Source organism: Borostomias antarcticus, assembly GCF_949987555.1.
Source record: "Borostomias antarcticus genome assembly, chromosome: 3".
Taxonomy (NCBI): Eukaryota; Metazoa; Chordata; class Actinopteri; order Stomiiformes; family Stomiidae; genus Borostomias; species Borostomias antarcticus.
In genome coordinates this window covers 32,322,459-32,344,669 of record NC_140236.1, presented here as the reverse complement: position 1 = coordinate 32,344,669, position 22,211 = coordinate 32,322,459, and the positions used below count along the sequence as shown (strand labels likewise).

Here is a 22,211-nt window from a genome sequence, read left to right as displayed (position 1 = left end):
TTCAGTGTTCACTTGGATACCAACCCCCTCTGTTTCCCCAACAGGAGCTGGAGGTGGCGGTCCCAACCACCAGGGCCCATCTCCGCCGGTGCCGGAACGTCTGGAGGACCGCCAGGGCTGCGTTGCTCCGTGCCACCGAGCGCGCCCGGCGGAGCGCTAACCGGCGGAGGGTGCCGGCCCCTGACTACCAGCCTGGTCAGAGGGTTTGGCTGTTGGCCCGGGACCTGCCCCTCCAGACCTCCCGAACCTCCACCCGGAAACTAAACCCCCGTTACGTCGGTCCCTATCCGGTGGACCGCATCATCAACCCCACGGCGGTACGTTTGGTTCTTCCTCCCTCTCTCAAGATCCACCCCGTGTTCCATGTCTCCCAGCTGAAACCTGTGGCCGCCAGCTCTTTGTCTCCCCCCAGCCCGGCTCCGCCGCCGCCTCGTATCCTGGCTGATGGGGACCCTGTGTGGCCAGTTCGCAGGCTGCTTGAGGTCCGCCGCCGGGGTCGCGGATTTCAGTACCTCGTGGACTGGGTGGGCTACGGGCCCGAGGACCGGAGTTGGGTGCCGGCGTCCTACCTCGCCGACCCGTCCTTGTTGGACGATTTCTACCGGGCCAACCCTGGGGCCCCGGGTCCGTCGTCCGGTGCCTCCCCTGAGGGGAGGGGTACTGTTATGCCTCCCCGTCGGGCACGCCCCCGTCAGCCTCGTTCCGGCGCCTCATCCCTGCCGGATTGAGCGGGCCGGGTCTCTGCTCTGCTAGCTGCTCAGGTGTTGGCGATTATCATCAGCCCAGCTGCTTCCAATCACCATCAGGACAGCCACCTATATAACGCTGCTGCCGACAGAGACCCGACGCTTGAACGTAATAAGCTGTACGGTTAGTTCTGGCTCCCGTATTTTCTCCTCGTATACATCTCCTTGCATTCTCCTCGAGTTACCGTGTTTTTGTGTTCTTCCTGGCTGAGTTTTTCCCCGTCATTTTGTGTCACCCTCCAGCTCCCTCCGACCCCCTGTGCCTCCTGGACCCGTTCCCTCTCCTGTGTCTCCTGGACCCGTTCCCTCTCCTGTGCCTCCTGGACCCGTTCCCTCTCCTGTGTCTCCTGGACCCGTTCCCTCTCCTGTGTCTCCTGGACCCGCTCCCTCCTGTGTCTCCTGAACCCGTTCCCACCCGGACCTCGTATTTTTTGCCCCCTTGTTTTTTTTCCCTTCTTGGACTGATCTCCCTGGCTTGACCTCTGGACTACCCTCGATTACCCCCTTGGATCACGGACGTTGCTCTTTAGCTATAGGCTACTTTATTATTAAATCCTTGTTATATCATCTCCTGGCCTCTGTCTCTGTTCTCTGGGTTCCACCACATTTGGCCTCTCCTATTAGGGGTGTGCGTAACATCATCATCATAAGACAGCACAGCATCACTGCTCTGAAAGAACAAAACTCATACAAATCAAGATTCAACATATCGCTACATCTATCACAAATTAACCTATTACAAGTGAATTGAACAATAGCGCCAACAGCAGGGCCTGAGTTGAATAGTCCTACTGTAGAGGATCCTCAGGGTGCTAATCTTACATAATTGTCAAGACATGCCACTCGTCACCCGATACCCTGGGTAGCTCCTCCTGGCTGCAGCGGAGCGCTCTCCCTGACCACCCGGATTCATACTCTCAGGTTTACTAGCGGGGGTGATGGGACAGTCAATTGGCTCTCCTTGATGGGTAATAAACACAGTGTTTTATGTTTTTGTGTTTTTATCATTGTAATGCATATACAGTGTATGGTGTAAAAATAGGAGTAACTTCTCCATCAAAGTAACCAGAGGTACCAAAGATACCTTACCATGAACGCCCAGGTTGTCAGTATCTGACCGGTCCATTGGCTCCTCCACCTGGTCACTCACTGGCAGCTCTACCATCAGAAGTCTCCCTAGCATAGCTGTGCTCGTCCCTGACCAGCTCAGTGTTCATGACGACTTGGTTACTCTCCTGGGAGATGTATGTGCTGACCTGCAGTAGGAAGTAGTGTAGTCTATGTACCATATGTGTTGTATGTGTGCATGTGTATAGATGGCAGCCTGTGTATGCCCCATGTTCACTGTTATAACAGCAATAGGCTACTACTGTGTCCAAGACAAATTTCATTCGGGACAAGTCTATCTTATTCATACAGGAGGAACGCGAGTCGGTAGCTCGGAACGAGGGTCCATTTCCGACAAAAAGACTTACAAAAGGGTTGTTACCCAACTACTTACTTAACCTACAATGAGCAGCGTAGGCTATATGAGCTTATATGATCCGTATTACTCAACCTAGGCGGATGCCTCTTCGAATAAAAAATAAGCAGCTGCAGTTCGGGTAGGCTCTCAATTCTTCTCTTATACGGTTTGCTACTCTAGACAATATTGAAATCTTTAGCTATTGGCTAAATAAGGTTTTCTTTCCAGTGATGCTAAACTTCGCTCACTTGCCACCTAGCTTTCGAGAACTGGCAAGTTTAGTTGGCTGTAGGCTGTTTCTCAAGTTCGTGAACGGATGATGTCTATAAATATATGTGCATTAACTTAATTATTGACTCCCCCTCAGTTTTCCTGTGCGGTGGATGCTGTTGTATTTTATCGGTTGTTTAATTCGTTAGACGGTCTCGTTTTATTTATTAGGCTATTACTATTTATTTATTTATTTTTTAAACTCTGGCTGCTAACGTTGCCAGTTTTATAATGTGCCAAAGTTGCATTCTGTCTCCGCACTAGCTGAAGAGTAGCCTTCGGAATGTCGAAGAAGTTAAAGGGCGAGAACACCAAGGCAGCCCTGGCCAGGGCCCGTAAGGCAGCGGCGGAGGCCCTGGCAGAAGCCCGCAAGAAGCAGGAGCTGGAGGACGCGCTGTGGGAGGAGAGCGATAAACACGTGTTGAAGAAAGACCATAGAAAGGTGAGCCCCGAGCTCCTCGCACCTTAGGACTGTGTCGTTCGCGAAAAGGGACGGTAGAGAGCAGTTCCGTATTCTGTCACACTGCCCCATGTGAGCAGATCTTATACATTAGCCTACACTTTAAAAAAAATAATAAAAAAAAACATATTTTACCCCTTGGTTTAGGCCTATTTTGTTCTCTTGCATTCTACCACAAATCAGGGTACGCTAGAAAATACTTGTAAGTTGTCCATATTCTATTGTACTTCGTGTTTTAAATGCATTATGCAATAACAGGCATGCATCAAACGTTTAGGCTACTTGCAATTGTGCTATCAATAGGCCTATCAGTTCATCTCAATTGCCTACTTTCAGACAGATTGAAATGATTCACGGAATTATTTAATAGCCTAGGCTACTGTAGTAGCCTACTGGTTTTAATTAAGTGCCCTGCATTTAGGCTGATTGCTTCTCTTGCGCTATAGGCTAGTCTACTTTTTGAAGACTTATGAAATGGTGAAATAGGCATTTTCGTTCACGAGATAACATGATTAGGGTTAGGGTTGCTCATGAGAGTAGGCCTAGTGATTGTGCTGCGGTGACTCGAGGCACCAGGAGGCGCAGAATGTGATCCTAACAACCCTGAGTGAGTTTTTGCTTTTATACAACGTTAGTCTACATAACCTGGGACATTTTGGAATAGGGTCCAACAGGGTCCAACCCCTATCCAGGAGTTTGGTTCCGGCGCCGGTGCTGTGCGTGGAGGTTAGCCCCACCAGGTGTAATTGGTATCGCTCCACCTCCCTCACAAGCTCCGGCTCCTTCCCCCCCAGCGAGGTCATGTTCCATGTCCCCAGAGCCAGCCTTTGCCGTCCGGGTCCGGTCCGTCGGTGCCCCCCGCCTTCACCGCCACCTAGTTGGCAGCGCACCCGACCCCGACAATTCCTCCTGCGGGTGGTGGGTCCACGGGACGATGGAGGAGGAGATGGTGCTTCCACGTTGCTTGTTCGGGCTGGGCCCGGCCGGGCTCCGTGGTAAGCCCGGCCACCAGGCGCTTGCAGGCAGGCCCTCCGTCTGGGCCTGGCTCCAGACGAGGGCCCCGGGCTTCCTCCGGGCCGGGTCGCTCTTCCTTTTTGTTGTTCTGTCATCAGGGGTTGTTTCCTGTAACTCCAGGTAGGGGGACTAGGATGGTACTACCACTTGCCCAAGGTGGACCCCCAGACTAGTGGAGGGAATGAGGCGTCTTACTTCTCCATTCTAGTTTTGCACTGAAAACTAGCCACTGCCCACCACTTCGCCATACAAATTTATTTATATTGAAAATGGAAAAAGAATAAGTCACCTGAGGTAGGCTACTTTTAGCAGTGCTTACTTAGCTAGCTAGCAGGGCATTGCTACTGCCCAGTTTTGCGCTCACTGACTTTGCTCTAGGCCTACTATGGGGTGCCACTCAAATTCAAATAGTCTACATATCATTGCGCTGGGATGTCCTGATTCATCTATGATGGTTGTTAATCATTGTTGACGGACCATCGTCCTATCACCCAACCTGATGTGATCCAGTTAGTATCCACTTGTAAATGCACCTGCCTGTGGTCACTCACTCACCAGGAGGTTAAGGCAAAGAGACGCCTGGAAGCTTTGGAGAGGAAGAAGGAGAGTCGTCGACTTCTGGATGAAGAGAATGCAGAGAAAACAACAACACCGGAGAATCAAACCACCAATGAGGCAACCGGCAGCAAAGTCACCCAGGCACAGCCTGAGGAGAAGGTTCACGTCGAGCAGCAAAAGCAAGAGGAAGAGCCCAAACCGAAAGGTACTGATTCTCACCACGTCTGTGTTGTTCTCCATTCGATTATATAACCAGACAGTTCTGATACTCCTGTGTTTTCTCTCTCCTTTCCTCGTCCTCCTTCTGTCTTCCCTGTCTTTGTTTTCCCCCGTCTCTCTCTCTTTCTCTTCCTGATTCTCTCTCTTTTTGTCCTTCCCGTACCCTCTCCCTTTCCCTGTCCTCTCTCTAGGTCTCTCTTTCCCTCTCTTTGTCCCATACACAGACCTCAACAACCTGGAGATTCCCCTGGAGGAGAATGTGAACAGGATTGGCCTTGAGGAGGAGGAAGAGGAGGAGGAGGATGACGACATAGAGGAATCCATTGCTGAACTCAGGTACCAGCCACAGAGCGGTGAATAGAGAACTCAAGGCTAAAACTGTAACTAGTCAAAGGTAAAGCATTAACAGCAGGGAAAAGGTGAACAACGGGGAAAAGCAGGTGTTTTGGGATCATGGGCAGCATGACAGCATGGCAAGCCATTGACTACCGTACATATTTTTCCCAAAATTAGGTCCCATGGGATAATGTTTCCTGCTTCTCCTTAGGCCCTACTTACCTGCCTATATATACTTACTGTACCTAAATGGTAAAATAACTATGTTAGCTATATCATAGTAGCACATTATAAAACATGTATTATAAAATGTACATACAGCATACATAACACATAAGAAACATAAAACGTTAGAAAACACTGTACATTCAACAACAGCAACAACAACAACAACAACAGCAAACTCCTGGAAAATGCTGATCCAATTAGAGACCTACTGTATAGCCTATAGGTTCATAGTTCAATATCTTGACCTACACCTCTCCTTTTTACCATCCCTCCGTTCTCTCACTCACAGCGTGAGCAAGGATGTCAACCGCCATCCAGAGTGGAGGGTCCGTCCTCCCGCTCACGTGGGCGAGGATGTCGACCGCCATCCAGAGCGCAGGATGAGGGCGGCGTTCGCCACGTTCGGGGACAACAACATGGAGCGCCTTAAAATGGAGTTCCCCAACATGCGACTGGCCCAGCTCAAGCAGCAACTGAAGAAGGAATGGCTGAAGTCCCCAGACAACCCACTCAACCAGCGCTTTGCCAGCTACAACAGCAAGTGAACCCACTGTCTACCTATGTACACTGGGAAATGTGCATGCCTTTTATAGTTAACTGACGGCCCTGGCCTGTATCCCGTTGTAACTCAAGGGGTCATCCTCAGCTGAATTGTGATCTGATGATGATGATGGGAGTGTTTGTGTGACATAACAACCTTTACCTCTCTTCACATTCTAATGCCCAGGTGTACCTGACTGTGATTCTCATACTCTCATCAAGTGGATTTCATTTGACTTTAGTCAATCTAAATGGAGAGTCAGCCATTCCTCTTTCTCTGCTCTTTTCTCAGCAACAGTACCTTACAGGTCTATTCAGTTGTGCTACGGATGTCAGAAGGATTCAAAATCTTATTCAAACCAATTGACGTGGACAGTGTACCTTTTTAGTTTCAGTGAAAGCTGTAACACAAAGAACACCTAATAAATTGCATCTAAATTTGTACGTAAAGTAATTGACTCTCATTTGTTGGACTATTTCTCAGTTCTCAAAAGAAACCTACACAAAGACTTGCTTCTACAGTATTATTCCACTTATTTATTTATTGGACCTATATTTAACAAGATAAAATCATTTGAGAACCAATTCAGATTTTCAGTGCCTATGCAGGGAGTGCTAAATCTAACATTTCCTTTGATAGAGCTTTGCAACTATTTATCTAACCATGCTCTGTGCCATCCATATCTACAAAGGTTTTTTTCTGACCCAGCACACAGCTGCCTTTGTAAAATATTATGTTGCCAGGAGAGAGCAACCACAGTTAAACCAACATGGGGAGAAAATTGTGGAAAAACATTGATAGACATAATATAATTTCACCCTGTGTTCTTGAGCATGTCTTAACCCTTCAGAAATGTGATTGTGATTGTGGTTTGTAACAGATCTCTGGGGGTCCAGTAACATAACTTAGCGCACGCACACACGCAGTCACACAAAGACTAAATACAACTGATGGCCTGAAGCAGTTTAGTGCAGTGGAATGGCTCTTGATGGGTGTTTCATAACATCGGGTATAAAAATGAATTACATAATATGTATCAGGCTGTAAATGCCATAATTGTAGCCACAGTTCTGTATGATTCAAATGGAATCCACTACTTCATTTCTTTCCTGGTACTCTCTTTACCCAGATTAAATAAATCGTAGGACATTAATCGGCGATACATCTTCATTTGATGGGGTAGAAAGCTTCCATTGTTATTTTGAATTTAAAACCCGCTTTTTTATCTCAAGAATATGACTAACTACAGCTGTATGTTTCCGATGTACCCTAATGATTACTTTCAAAGGAAAGCGGCCCTACACTACCTCTGTCAACTATAGGGATCAGGAGGAGCCAGTCTGCTGTCTGGAGACCTACTTCAGCATCTCATCTTAACTGTGACATTCTGGCCAAGACCACCTCTGATTAGGACACCCTGCATCTTTGAGGATGGACAGACAAGAGGAAGTGAATGAAGAGCCAGAAGGTAAGAATCTAAAGTTGGGACTATTCTATGGAGCTTTTACTTTGTTTTTGTTTTTTCTTACAGGACATTTACTCTGTGCCCTACCTCTATTTTGGAGCTGCTGTGGGGCCCAGTCAGGATCATGGTGAGCTATGCCACAGGCATACTGTGTACTTAAAAGCATATATCTGGTAGTACAAGCAAAGGATATGAGATATGTAGTTACATTTCTGCCTTATTTTATCTTATTGATCTTTGTTTGATATAATTGATCCAATATAAAGGTGGATGGATGGATGATAATAAATGTTACATACTAGGAATACATAATCTTTCAATGACAGGATCTTCTCACGTGAGTTATGCAATTGAATGAGTTATAGGCTACAACAAAAACCTTTCAGTGAAATACCTATGTTTTAGGCGTACACAGAGCGGAAAATCAATCCTGGTCTTAATTTTGACATTTCGTTGCAAAATTGATAGCTTATTTGTGGTCTTTGGCTGTAGGCTGTTTCTCAAGTTCGTGAACGGATGATGTCTATAAATAGGTTTTAGCAGCAAATCTAGCCTGTCTGTTTTTGTCCCAGTAATTCAAATATGCAGAGGAAATGTATGAAGTAGAGGCACCTTTAGATTCAAGATCAGTTTATTGGCCATGTATATGGTTTACACATACTAGGGATTTGACTAGGGTAATGGCATGGGCTGATGGAGATGACATAGGACAGGACAGTGCAAAGACATGATGGTGCAAAAATACATTTATACAGGCTTCCGTCTTATCAGGGAGTGGCTCTGTCTGTCGGCTGCATTATAGATGTGGGTGGTACAGCTGTACCTGATTGCATTTTTTAATCGAAGGGGTTGGGCAAAGGCTGAAATTGGGGTGGATCGACAGTCTCATGAGAAGTGCCAGCTGCCTGTATGGACCTAGAGCCTAGGCCGATAGTGACACCTGCTGGCGAAAATGTAAACAATTTAATCGCCATGTAAATATTTGGACCATTTAATTCAAAATAATACTGAATTTAAGAACTGTAGCAGACATGCACCACGACCTTATAATATGCATATGATTTATTTGAATGTTCTGTCATCGTTTTATGCTTTTGCCATAATGCATTTCCCCCCAAAATGAAGCATGCATGCTATGAAAACGCATACATGCTAGACCCTCATATTTAGGCGACGTTTGAGGAGGTCACAGGTTAACTTTGCCCTGCAAGGTTAATATTGTCCGGCAAAAGCCATCTCCCTGCCCATGGACCATGGCATGGTCAGTCTACCATACAGTAAAGTGACATTTACTTGCAGAGATAAACCAATTTCCCTTTGGCCTGCTATTGCTGTGAGCAACACAACAATATTGAACCACGGTGTGTTGCTTGTTGAAGCAATGGTGAAGCAATGAGGGTTGTTGTGGAAATGGTGCCTTCCATTAGCCCCTCTGGTCGTCTATCTCCCGTCACCATTCCTCCGCGGCCCTGTTCGAATCCTCGTCTGCTATAGCGCAGTCCAGGCGCTGAATACCAGGAAGAGCCAAGTCTTTCTGATTCAACTTCTCCAAAAATGAGGACAGAAGTCGCTTATTCAAGTGGTCCGTGAGGGTCCTCTCTTCAACCTGGTCCTTGTTAACATCAGTATCTGATTCAACCTCCGAACTCGGGTCTGTGGTTTGTGGTTGCGCTCCTGTCTCGTCGGAAGACAAACCATTCGAATGTTTGTTCTCTTCTTGGCCTCCGCCCGTCCCGCAATCTACGGTGGCTTCTGACTCCATTCTCACAGACGTTAAAGTTGTTTGCAGGGCAGCATTTTCTCGTTCCTTTATTCGTTTGGTGTGGCCACGAATAGGTTCATTTCCAGCCAAGTCCGGGCCGTTGTTTAGAGCCTCTCCAGTTTGCTCCATAGTGCTCCACGTCATGCGCGCGTTGAGCGACTGAAGACTCCCTCTTGCGGTCACCTGCCACATTACTAATTCAGAAGATAAATATTATTGCTGTGTGATGGAAAGCATCGACGAGGTGCATAAATTGTTTTGTTCTTGTAAATCACATTAGCATCCGAAAATATCTGGTGTTGGAAAAGTGGCCGGTGGAAACTATTCTCTTTCTTGGCCCTTTAATTGAAATGCAGCCATTTTTGCTCGCGTCATCACCGTGCGTCAATGTCAGGAAAGGGGGGGTGGCGGAAGCCTCTTCGAATTAACAATAAACAGTTGTAGTTCAGGTACGATATATTTTCTTCTCCTTCTTCTCCTATTTGTTTGAAATAATTAGCTAATCATGCTTAAATGCTGCCTGTGCTGCCCTAAGCCTAACCTTCGCTGTTGTCTGTGTCCACCTGCCAGGCAGCTAACGTTAGCCTGCTAGCTTTCAAGCTGAACATTTTGACAGTAACGTTAACTTGCTGATTATGGAAATGGAACTTGCCAGCTTGCTAGCGAGCTTGTCCAGCAGAGACCTGGCAAGCTAGTGGGCTACATTTCTATAGCTCTTTAGGAACGGGTTATAGAAGGCTTGAAAAGGTTGATGGCAAGCTAACACCAAACCATGTTCCAAAGTTGCATTTGATTCTGTCCCCACACCAGGTGAAGAGTAGCTTTAGGAATGCCGAAGAAGTTCCAAGGTGAGAACTCCAAGGCAGCCACTGCCAAGGCCCGCAAGGCAGAGGCCAAAGCAGTGGAAGATGCCCGCAAGAAGCAGGAGCTGGAGGATGCGATGTGGCAGGAGAGCGATAAACATGTATTGAAGAAAGAGCAGAGAAAGGTGAGCCTCTTCATGTTAAGACGGTTGAGAGAGAAAGGTGAGCCTCTTCATGTTAAGACGGTTGAGAGCAGTATTTGTATTCTGTCACACTGAACCCATCTGTGGACGAGTGATTTCCTGAAGCAGATTTCCAGTTAGTAACTGTTTGCTTGTAAATGCATCTGTCAAACACTGTGGGATGAATTTGCTACCCAGTGGTTAAAATCTTCTATGGCCAAGTTGTTACCTTTTTATCGGCAGCCTAGGAAGTAAACTTGACTCATTCGTCACCAACACTCTTGCTTAGACAGCAAGAGTTCATGGTGCAAGTCAAGACACTGTAGAGGCCTGGTCCATCTATATACAGATGCATTTATAAGCAAACAGTTTCTAACTTTATATATATATATATATATATATATATATGTATGTATCTTTTTTCCGCTTCTCTGTTTGATTCTTTGCTTCTCTGTCTGTTTGTATTATGGTAGGTGTTGGAGTGGCAACGTGCAGGAGCAAGGTCTAATTGAATGTGTTGATTATGATGGAAGAATGTACCTGCAAACTTGAGGTGGGGGAAAAAAAAAAATGTGAAAAAAACGCACCTGTCTGTGGTCCCTTACAGGATGACAAGGAAAAGAAACGTCTGGAAGCTTTGGAGAGGAAGAAGGAGAATCAGCGGCTTCTGGATGAGGAGAGTGCAAGGACCCGGGGAAAACTGACTGCCAAGGAGGCGACCGGCGGCAAAGTCACCCGGGCACAGATCGAGGAGACGCTTGGCATCGAGCAGCAAAATCTGGAGGAAGATCCCCAACAGAAAGGTACTAATTGTCATCCTGTCTGTGTCTTTCTCCAGTTCATTAAGCCGGACAGCACACAGGTTCTGATACTCCTGCGTTTTCTCTCCGATCGCCCCTGCCCTTCTCTCTTTCCCACTCTGTCCCTCTCCGTGCCTTTTCCCTGTCCATGTCCTCTTTTTGTCTCCCACTGTCTTTGTTCCTCTCTGTCCCACTGCCTGTCCGTCTCTCTCCCTCTCCCTCTCCTGTCCACAGATAAAAGCCACCTGGAGACTCCCCTGGAGGAGAATGTAAACAGGATTGAGCTTGAGGAAGGCACAGTGGAGGCCAGGACCATAGAGGATGCCATTGCTGTGCTCAGGTACCAACCAGGGTCTGAGCACTGAATGGAGGTTTCAGGGATAACATTTGAACTAGTCAAAAGGTTTATTAGGTTATTAAAATCAGGCAAAAAGCTAAAGGGCAGGGCAAACCTTTTAGTTTTTATGATTCACATATTCAAAATAGAGCATATTATAATGCTGCCTTCCATGCTCTAGATTATAAAAATGTATGATAATGAAGCTGGTGTTATGGGATCATAATATTTGTAGCATGACGTAGTTCAAGTCATAGTTCAACATCTTGACCTTTAAGCACCTCATCCTCACGTTCCCTCCGTTCTCTCCCTACACAGCACAAGCGAGGAGCTTGACCGCCATCCGGAGCGCAGGATGAAAGCGGCGTTCGCCGCGTACGAGGAGGTCAACATGCCACGCCTTAAAATGGAGAACCCCAACATGAGGTTATCCCAGCTCAAGCAACAACTGAAGAAGGAATGGATGAAGTCCCCGGAGAACCCACTCAACCAGCGCTTCTCCAGCTACAACAGCAAGTGAACCCACTCCATAAGACTGTCTGCCTATGCACACTGGGACCTTACTCTGGAAGATGCTAGCTATCATTTATCCCCGTTATGAAAATGTTGCTGAGGATTGGCTGCACCGGCCGCCCCGCTCCCCTCCCACTCTAAAACAATATTAACTTCTGTTCCATTCTGATTCATATTTCCACTCCCAGGTCGCAAGCCATTGATTGTTGTGTCTGTGCATGCCCAATGTTGAGGCATCCCCACAGGTTTTTTAATTAAATTAGAATTTCTTTACATTTCTGGCACTTCAGTTGAAAGGGGGGAGGGGTGAGAGAGAGGGGTGGAGCTGGACATATGAAATAAAACGTTTCTAAACACTGTGAGCATATCTTTTATTTTTGACAGTGAGACTGAATGGTCTTCACTCTTTCGACATCTCTGGTTATCTCCTCCTGCATCTCTTCAAGTTGACATGACTAGACAGTTACTTGTGGGTATATTGCACAACAGTGCTTGTTAGGTGCTATGTGAATACATATTTCCCCTTATGACACTTACATTCTGCTTGCCTGATTTAAGAAAGGGTCTATGATAAGTATCAGATACTGTTTTATAAACTCACGAGTCGGTCTCTAAACGACAGTCTGGCATCGCGAGACTTTGCTAGGGTTTGTTGCTAGGGTGCAATTCAAATAACGCTTCCAGTGTAGATCTGAAACAGATTCTTGTTACTGTTGAATATGGTTGATTTTCAGAGAAATGCCATTACTGTTACTCATATATGAAATTAGATTATTATTTTTACTACAGAGGTCAGGATGTAGGCTATTTGAACTCTCAACAGAAAAGTGCAAGTGCCTAATAGGTATCATGTAATACCTACTTAAACTTTCACATGCCAGGTTATGATGCCTAGTTTGTTTCATCAAGATATTGAGTGACATTCACTTAAGTGGAAATGGAAATCAAAATACCGTAACCCTTGCTGCATCTTATGGGTTGTGCTTAAGGACCTGCTGGTGCTTAACCAAACAATAGCTTATTAGGTCATTCTCTCAAATAAAAAGGTGTTGTCATTTAATCACAAGCAGTCTTTCAGCTGTGTGCAGGCCTTATTCTAGTTAACTGATGACCATCCCCCTGTAACTCAAGGGGTTGTCCTCAGCTGAATTGTGATATGATGATGATGATGATGCCCAGGTGGACCTGACTATGATTCTCATACTCTCACCCAGTGCACTTCATTTGACCATAGTCGTCCCACATTTTCATTCTGATGTTTGAATTGCTGATAAAGTTGGGACTCAGATAGTGGTGTACCATCGTGGGTTCGAAATGGAGATAAATAATTCCTTTTCCTCTGCTGCTTGACATACGAGGCCTCTACAGGAATTGAAGCATCTCCTTTGATAGAGCTTTGCTATTATTTATCTGATCAGTGACCGCTCTGTCCCGTCCCTTTCTGCAAAGTTTTTTTTTTTTTTTTACACCACAGCAACATTCACTCGCTGACATGCTGACCCAGCACACAGCTGTCTTTGTCAAATTGCCTGTTGCCAGGAGAGCGCAACCTCAGTTAAATCAACATGGAGAGAAAATGGGGAAAAACATTGAACACAGTAGGGTGAAATGATATTAATAGCTCTTAACCCTTCAGAAGTTTGATTCTTGAAAGTTGTGGTTCGTAACAGATCTCAGGTCCATTTGTAATGTATAGGCAATGGTACTCAAATGCAGAATGTGTAACATCAGCTCAGTAAAGAGTCACTCAATGAAGCACACACACACACAAACACAGACAAAATACAAATGACAGCTTAAAACAGTTGAGTGGAGTAGAATGGCCCTTGATACATGTATTTTCCATGACAGCGGCTGTGAAAATGAAAAAAAAAAAAACATTGAACAACTAAATACTACAGTATAATCAGAATCATGTTTCTATATCATTTGAAAGGAATCCACTTGTTTCTTTCCTGGTTTTCTCTCTACACAGATTAAATAAATTGTAGTTAATTCATTGGCCAAACATCTGAATTCAGGATGGGACAGATAGCTCCCATTGTTATTTAGAATTTTAAACCTGCTTTGTTTTTAACTACCACTGTATGTTTCTGATAACGGTATAGGATACACATTGAGGAGCAGAGAATAGTCCAGCATGTTGGGAACTGGTGAGATGAATTCATCCCTGTGTTTTGCTTGACTCATTCATTCATGTCCGGAAATAAAAGACACTTTGTCCCATCTGTCCTTGTGGTGTGGACAAGATAAGAGGCCCTGTGAAGGCCTTTGAACTATGGAGCATCAATGACAAGTTTCTCAGTCCCCTATTTACCATTCTGAATTGAAAGCAACCCCCCCCCCCCCCACACACACACACACAGACATACACCTCCCACACCATCCAGCAATTCTGTCTCCTATTTATGGCCACTCTTTGAGGCCGTATCTGTGATGTCCTCCTTATTGCTTCAGATCCAATATTAGATGCTTCTCAGTGTGTCGGGCGGACCTATTGCTTTGTCCCTGGGTACATTTGCATGGCAAGCTTTTAACTAGGCTAGCAGCTGCCCTTTCTTCAGTTTGAATCCTAATGATTACTTTCAAAGGAAAGCGGCCCGACACTACCTCTATCAAGTGTACTGTAGGGACCAGGAAGAGCCAGTCTGCTGTCTGGAGCTCATCTTAACTGTCTGGCTGTACTACTGACCCAGACCATCTCTGATTAGGACACCCTGCATCTTTGAGGATGGAGAGATTGAAGGAAGAGAAAGGTAATAAGTGAGGTAAGAATCTAAAGTTGGGACCATTGGAAATCTTTGAGTCAGTGGAGAGAGTGTGACTATCTGTGCTGATCATGATGATCCATTGAATAAATTCTCTGATTATTGTGATGAGACTGAGACAAGAAAATGAAGCCTTTTCATTGTTTATGTTGTTTAACACTGGATAAGTGATACATTGCACTACTTTAGGTTTGAATTATCTTCATGTAGTACAAAGAAAATGTTAGGCTAAACATGGAGCCCAATGATACTTTTTTTTTTTTTTTTAAACACTAGTTATTATCTAGTCTGTTAGTGTTTATATGCTGTATCAATACAAAACTCCTATAGAAGGTTTTTGGCCATTGACAAAATTCGAATCACTTGAATAAACTGTGACGTTTCATCAAAAAATAGGATTATTTGTACATATCTAACAAAAAAAAGTGCTATAAATGTTTCAAATTCACATATACATTTGCATCAATGTCTATGGTTTTATTTAATTCAAACACAATATGCCCTCAGCACTCATATGCTGATTTCCATGTTAGTTAAATAACATCTGCGGAGCACATCTGCTTTTGACAGGAGCTTCTCAGTCTCCCATTTAAGACACTGTAACCCAGTTCACCTCGTACATTTAAATGTCATAAGAAATTAAAGGGATAGTTCAGTGATATGAAAATCCAAACAATGTTTTCGGTGGCATGTGTTTGTTTGTTTGTTTGTTTGTTTGTTTGTCTGTTAGCAGGATTACGCAAAAACTACCAAACCAATTTTCACAAAAATTGATGGAGGGGTGTAGCATGGGCCAATTTAGAACCCATTACATTTTGGAGTGGATCCAAATCACAGGGCGGGTTCACAAACCATAAACACAGCCGGCCATTCACCTCCATTAATTTTTTCGACCAGCATGTGGTTTCTAAGACAATTTTTGTCATTACATCCTGACAGAAATCAATAAATAAAGTGCTTTGACATTAAAATGAAATAAATCTGTAATCTGTGGAAGTCGCAGGACAGTAATAAGTGTGTCTAATCATTTTGAGTTGCCACCTTGAAATGATGGGGTAGCTTACCTGTCTGTCAACCTACTTACCTACCTGCCTAGAAAGTGTCACTTGTTTTCCCCCAGTTTGGAATCATTAGGGACTTTAAGCAACGACCGCTACGACGGGCCGCTACGGTGACCGGAAATGGATCAGTGCCCGATAGATAAACCTGCCTGCCATAGCAGCTGATTCTACAACGGAAAAACCCCCTGTTTCGTCTCGGAGACGCTTCACCGTAGGGACGGGTCGGCTGTTTGCTTAACAATTTTGGCCGCTACGGCGATAGCGTCATAGCAGATCTATTTCCGGCCACCGTAGCAGTCCTGAAAACCATCGTTGCTTAAAGTCCCTATTGGCTTTGGAGGGAGACCTCAAGGGAGAGGTGGGGATTTTCTTGGTTGCATTTTTTAAAATTTTTCCAAAAAAAAAAAATCCTAAATCTGACAGGAAATCACAAACCGCATACTGCACCTTTAATGTAGTCGGTACAGTCTGAACAAATGTTATAATTTGCATACTTGCATACTTGCATAATATATACAAAACATTCTAAGTAGTTACAATTACAACTTGCCACCCAATGATTGTCCTGCTGTCTTACAGGTCATTCCATTTTGGAACGCTCTATAACCCGGATGTAATGCCAGAGTGCAGATTCTCACTCATCAACTTGATCTCAATGCATCAAATATCTATTGATCACTCATCCTTTCCTTGACAAGGACTTCATCTCCTTGAAAAGTTTTGGGGTTCCAAAACTGTGTTAAAAGTGTGTTAAAAGTCTCTTAGACTTGTGTTCTTCGAAAGTATGAGGCTGGTCCTGGTGAAGCCCACCAACGCGACGCATCGCCTTGACTCGACTGGAGATGATTGTCACGACCGTGACCCCGATCACTGCAACTCAGGACGGCAGTCACTTCCTAACAACCACCCAGAGGTGATGAGATATCGATACTCTGGAATGGCCCTTCATCCCCAAACCCCAACACGGGAGCGTGGCACCAACTGCATTTCAACTGCATCCACACAGGTAACCAGAAATGGGGTTGCCCTACCAAGCATTCCTCAAGAGCCTTCACCATATAAAACTCGTAGCACTACACTTTCACAACTAAGCAATCAATACTTACTCCGATTCTGCAGCCAGGTGGGCAATACCTCTGACTTTCAGCTGGGTTCCCCTCAGTCTGCCGAGTGGCATGGGACCACCATGGAACGTCCCAACCAGATCTGCAGCTGTTATCGTCCTTCTCTCAACGCACTCCTTGATTCAGAGGCTGCTAGTTTTCAGCCTCGGTCAAAGCAGGGCTTCTTCAAGGATTGCCTCACCAGTTTTTCCAAGAGGGGAAACCCTTCCACTAAGCAGCTTACCCACACTCACCAACAGAATTCCCAAGTGCCGTCGACAACAAATGTTTTCACTCCTGATTTAAATCAAGAGGCACAAAAGAAGGAAAGGGCTATTTGCAGAGGAGAAGGTTTAAATGAGCATCACCAACAGAAACACTATAATCTTTTAAAGTTCAAAGACCATAACTTTCCATGTGTATCAACCACAGAAAACCCAGAACATCTTCTCAATATACCTCTAAATTCCATTTATTCAAGTGAAGCAAGGCAGCATCTGATATTGTCCCAGTCTCAAGACCAGCAACAACCTCCCTTACAAGCTGGACATCAGTGGATGTTAGGTAGCGGTTTGGATAACTGCCATGTCAGTGACCGTGAAAACCTTTGTGGGTACCAGCCAACATTGCTTCAGCGGGATCTTCAGAAAGACTCAGATCCCCAACACGACTTTGAACACAACTGCTGCACATCGGATGAGAAACACCAACCCATCTGCCTTAGATGTCACGAATTCTCAGCCCATCCACCATTTACCAGTACCCCACAAGTAAGGAGGTCATCCGTGACAACCAGCAACAAGGGTAGTGTTTATTCCTCTACCAGTAGCAATCGTTGGCAGGAGAACCATTTCTTTGATGAGAACAGGCACAAGCAAGGTGGAAATCAGGTACACAATCATGCAACAAATGCTCGCGTAACTTTCTATTTTAACTGAATAAACAGCTGCATAAATTCACATATTTCAAAACGTCCATGATTTGTCAACTAACTTCTCTGTTAATCGTCTCTTAATCTTCTCTGTGGAATTCTCTCCATCTCTGTGCAAGGTCTGCTAAAGGCCTTGCGAGCTCCAACATTCAGAATGCAGGGATGAATGTTGTTCTGTTTCCCCTGAGCAGGTAAACCCACATACCAAGACTCCAGTCCATGGCAGATCAAAGTCATCCCTCTCCAAGAGCGTCTTACCACCCTCAGACACCCTCATGACCATTGGTACATTCAATGGGGATGCTGTGAGACTCCTGGACAGCCATGGGACTTCTAGACTCAACATAGCAGATCTGGACTCAGAGAGACAGCCTGTCCATATTCTGCAGAGCTCATTCTTAGAGGAGGTCTTCTCCAAAAGTGTCGGAGAAGACTCCAGTAAGGCCAACAGTGACAGTCTGACCAGGGCGGGACAGGATGCACCACAAAGGAGGACAAAAGACATTGGTTACCGACTGGGCCAACGTAGGGCTCTCTTCGGGAAACGTAAACAGTTAAGCGACTATGCCTTGATCTGTGGGATGTTCGGGATCATTGTCATGGTGACCGAGACAGAACTGTCCTGGGGAGTTTACACCAAGGTAAAATATGATACATCAGTTGCTGTTACACAAGAATAAGCTGATGAATGTTGTTAAGGAGATGGATTGGTATCGTCTTTGTGAGATGATTATTACCTGTGTTCCTTTTCTCATGGGGAGCTATTTCCATTGTTGATGATTGGCCTCTCTACCTGTGTTTTTTGCAGGACTCTACATACTCGTTTGCATTGAAATGCATTATAAGCATCTCCACTGCTATACTGCTAGGCCTCATACTAATGTACCATGCTAGAGAGATACAGGTAAGGAGCCAAACACCATAATCCTTGAGGCAACGTGCCACTAAACTGTAATTACAAAGTAAATGTGTTGAAAGAATAGAAGAGAACACTGTAAATGTTAATTGCAATGATGTTTGTTTCTCTTAGTCTAAACATCCCTTTCTCCCTCCTCTCCTTCCATGTCTTTAGCTCTTCATGGTGGACAACGGAGCAGATGATTGGAGGATAGCCATGACCTACGAGCGGATATTCGTTGTCATCCTGGAACTCCTAGTATGCGCCATCCACCCAATCCCCGGCCGGTACGTTTTCACCTGGACACCGCGGCAACCCTTCATCCACAGTTCATCCGCGCTTGGCCCTTTGTCGTCCGTGGCCAAAGTGGACGTCGACATCATCCTGTCCATTCCCATGTTCCTGCGCCTCTATCTGATTGGCCGAGTCATGCTGCTCCACAGCAAGCTGTTCACAGACGCCTCCTCACGGAGCATCGGCGCCCTGAACAAGATCAGCTTCGACACGCGCTTCGTCATGAAGACCCTGATGACCATCTGCCCTGGAACCGTGCTGCTGGTCTTCAGTGTGTCCTGTTGGATCCTTGCGGCCTGGACGGTCCGTGTGTGTGAGAGGTACAGGCCCAACTCATAGCCACATATGCTGTATCTCACACTCCAGAGGCCTAACCTAGAATTATAGATCATAGCACTAAAACATAAACATATTCTTGTCACTGCTGTTCAGATTCAGACACCCAGGCTTTTTCTTTTTGCTCCCTCCATGCTAATATGACATAATGAGCAATAGCCTCATTTCCACAGCAGGCCAAAGCTGTTCTTTACAGGGCTTGCCACATGTCCACAATCCAACCCATGGGCCTTATCATGCTGAATTGGGCTAAAGGCATGGTTAAAGCTGCATTCATTGATTTTATTCACATTGACAAAACTAATTAAAACCACTTAATATCAGATTATTTCATTGAGCCATAGCATCCTAACAGCGTCCTACTTCAATGACTCATCCCTACCGGTCGCCTGGCTGTTGTTATTCCAGCATTTAACCTGTGTTATCAATAGTTGGCCTGAGCCTTTGCTCCGGACTCCGTGCCTTATATGGCTCTGGCCATTCGTTTTAGCCATTAGTTTATAAACAAGTTTGCACGAGTCCCACTGCCATCTAGTGGTAAAATAAAATCAATGAATATAGCTTTAAAGCCATGAGTTGAGTTTTATGATAACAATTATTTACAGTTAATTAGCCTCATATATATATACATATATATGTACAGTATATATATATATATATATAAACATGTAAATTGCCTCCAAAGTGATGAGGCGTCTCCACAGTATGCAGAAGGCATACTATATTACTATATGCACCTGTGTTGCATATCGCACAGATTCAACACATACAGTCTTATACTTCTCTTGTCGCTCTAGTCAGTTGGAAAATTCAAAAGCAAAGTAAGGTCCTTGGCACCCACTGGCCTTCCCGTGGAAATGCTGAGTTTCTTTGCTTCCTCAGGTATCATGACTCTCAGGGGGTAACCAGTAACTTCCTGGGGGCAATGTGGCTAATTTCCATAACCTTCCTCTCCATCGGCTATGGAGACATGGTTCCTCACACTTACTGTGGAAAAGGAGTGTGCCTGCTGACTGGAATCATGGTGAGTTCTTATTGTGATAAGAGTAGAAATATGAATGATAGGACCACAACACAGGAACTCGTAAAACGTTGTGTTTGATGTACTCCTCAGGGGGCTGGCTGTACTGCCTTGGTGGTGGCCGTGGTTGCGAGGAAGTCTGAGTTGACCAGGGCTGAAAAGCATGTTCACAACTTCATGATGGACACACAGCTCTATAAACGGGTGAATGGAAAATACGTATTAATGGCTTTGTTGTCATTGCTGGAACAGTAGGCTACTGTGATATGGTCTTACCGAAAACTGTTCCACAGGTGAAAAACACTGCCGCTAATGTCCTTAGGGAGACATGGCTCATTTACAAATACACCAGGCTAGTCCAGAAAATCGATCATGCCAAGGTTCGCAAACACCAACGTAAATTTCTTCAAGCTATTCACCAGTAGGTACCTCTTCTATATAGCGTGATTTATAATATACACAGTACAAAGTATGTAAGCCTACACACTCCATGTCTCATAAGATAACTAACGCATTTGCTTTGCTTCTTTCCAGGCTACGCAGAGTCAAAATGGAGCAGAGGAAACTCATGGACCAGGCTAACACACTTGTTGATCTTGCTAAGGCAGAAGCTTAAATTATTAACCCTTATTCATCTCCTCCTCCTCCTCCCTCTCCCCTCATCATCATCCTAATAAATCATCATCCTCAAGTTTTGTTCCATACATAGACTGCAGACACTGATCATACCAGTTTTCCCATGTTGCTCTGCAGACTCAGTGTATGATGTACGACCTGGTCTCAGACCTCCAGCGGCGCAGCGAGGAGCTGGACAGGCGCATGGGGACCCTGGAGGACAAACTGGACGCCATCATCCTCAGCCTGCACGTCCTGCCTAGCATGCTCTGCCAGGCCATGGCTCAGCAGCAGACTGACTTCCTAGAAGGCCTGGTCCCCCACGTACAGACGGCCTCTGAGCTTGCCGCTATGCCTGCTGGGCAGCCACACCCATCACCACGCACTCCAACAGAAACCTTACCCAACAGCTGATAGCCTGTTCACATGCATCTGTAAATAGAATCTTATCTTTTAACGTCAAGTTGTTTTTTGTTTGCTGAGATTTGTTGTACCATCAGAGATTTTCTGAGAGATGTATCTGTCAGTTGGAGATTATTTTTGGAGCATTAATCTCCTCATATAAAACAGTAAAACGATTGTCCACCAGATGGGGTTAAAGCATTTGATGCTGCATTGATTTACTGTGTGTTTGGGTGGCATTTTGTGTTAGAAGAACAAACTTTACGTTTTCCCTCATTCATAAGCACAATGTGATACATGTATAGAGTAAATCCTGTGTTATGAAGTTATCTTGTTTATGTGCTTCTGTGACATATTAATCTCTGAGAATGTGCTCCTTTCTTCCTGCACCAATGTAATCACTGTGGGGCCTACACATGGTGAAAAAGAATATAACCTCTCTTTGTACGGATTTTGATGGAATCATTTATAATTTTCCTCATTATTTTTGGAGAATGGAGAGTATGTTTCCATTCATGTATTAATAACTTCCATACCAGATCTGCAACATAGAATGTAGGAATGGATCAAGTTGAGCCACTTTCATTAATGCCTGGGCATCTGTAGGCTAACATAATAGACTGGCCTGCCATAAGATTTAAGAAACCAGAATATTGTTGGGAAACAAAGTGATAAAGAAGAATGGGGTCACAGACAGGATGCTGTCCCTCAAAACATGGAGGGGGGAGGGGGATTGGAAATGCTGATTTTGCTGATACAGATACAGATGCTGATACAGAATATGCATAGTAGCCTATCAATAAGCATAAAAAGAAGGATGTTCTCATTGAGGATGTCTCCTATTAGAGAGAGGAAATGGCAGCACCACACAGTGACTACAAAACAAACTTTTTATTGTAAACAACTTATCCACCAAACTCATGCAGTGTTCATTAGACAAAGACAGTACAAGCCTTAGGCTACATATTCGGAGTAGGCCTACTACTGTGTGCTGTACTTTGCTCACACTTGGCAAGGTGTTCTCCCGCCAAACTGAACAACGAGTTTCATTTGATGGCACAACAACAACACGCGCCGTCATCG

The 22,211-nt window shown here is 45.0% G+C and overlaps 3 protein-coding genes across 3 annotated transcripts; all 3 read left to right on the top strand.

The window, feature by feature from the left end:
• Positions 1 to 2,764: 2,764 nt before the first annotated feature.
• Positions 2,765 to 5,841, top strand: LOC311307344 (coiled-coil domain-containing protein 124-B-like; the record flags this gene model as incomplete). The annotated part of the gene is made up of 4 exons (XM_084436139.1): positions 2,765 to 2,923; positions 4,514 to 4,718; positions 4,957 to 5,068; positions 5,586 to 5,841. 4 exons carry the CDS (start codon positions 2,765 to 2,767, stop codon positions 5,839 to 5,841), a joined length of 732 nt encoding a protein of 243 aa, XP_084292265.1.
• Positions 5,842 to 9,451: 3,610 nt separating this feature from the next.
• Positions 9,452 to 12,046, top strand: ccdc124 (coiled-coil domain containing 124). The gene is made up of 5 exons (XM_084461782.1): positions 9,452 to 9,513; positions 9,875 to 10,052; positions 10,657 to 10,852; positions 11,084 to 11,189; positions 11,505 to 12,046. Exons 2-5 carry the CDS (start codon positions 9,894 to 9,896, stop codon positions 11,704 to 11,706), a joined length of 663 nt encoding a protein of 220 aa, XP_084317908.1. The 5' UTR covers positions 9,452 to 9,513; positions 9,875 to 9,893; the 3' UTR covers positions 11,707 to 12,046.
• A 5,791-nt stretch (positions 12,047 to 17,837) lies between these two features.
• Positions 17,838 to 21,140, top strand: LOC311307342 (small conductance calcium-activated potassium channel protein 2-like; the record flags this gene model as incomplete). The annotated part of the gene is made up of 8 exons (XM_084436137.1): positions 17,838 to 18,203; positions 18,371 to 18,466; positions 18,635 to 19,074; positions 19,973 to 20,114; positions 20,205 to 20,315; positions 20,405 to 20,532; positions 20,646 to 20,715; positions 20,865 to 21,140. 8 exons carry the CDS (start codon positions 17,838 to 17,840, stop codon positions 21,138 to 21,140), a joined length of 1,629 nt encoding a protein of 542 aa, XP_084292263.1.
• Positions 21,141 to 22,211: the final 1,071 nt, after the last annotated feature.

Coding starts and splice junctions, on each gene's coding strand:
- ccdc124 (XM_084461782.1), top strand. CDS start 9,894: ATGCCGAAGAAGTTCCAAGGTGAGAACTCCAAGGCAGCCACTGCCAAG. Junction 10,853..11,083: donor GGAAGATCCCCAACAGAAAG/GTACTAATTGTC, acceptor TCCTGTCCACAG/ATAAAAGCCACCTGGAGACT. Junction 11,190..11,504: donor GATGCCATTGCTGTGCTCAG/GTACCAACCAGG, acceptor CTCCCTACACAG/CACAAGCGAGGAGCTTGACC.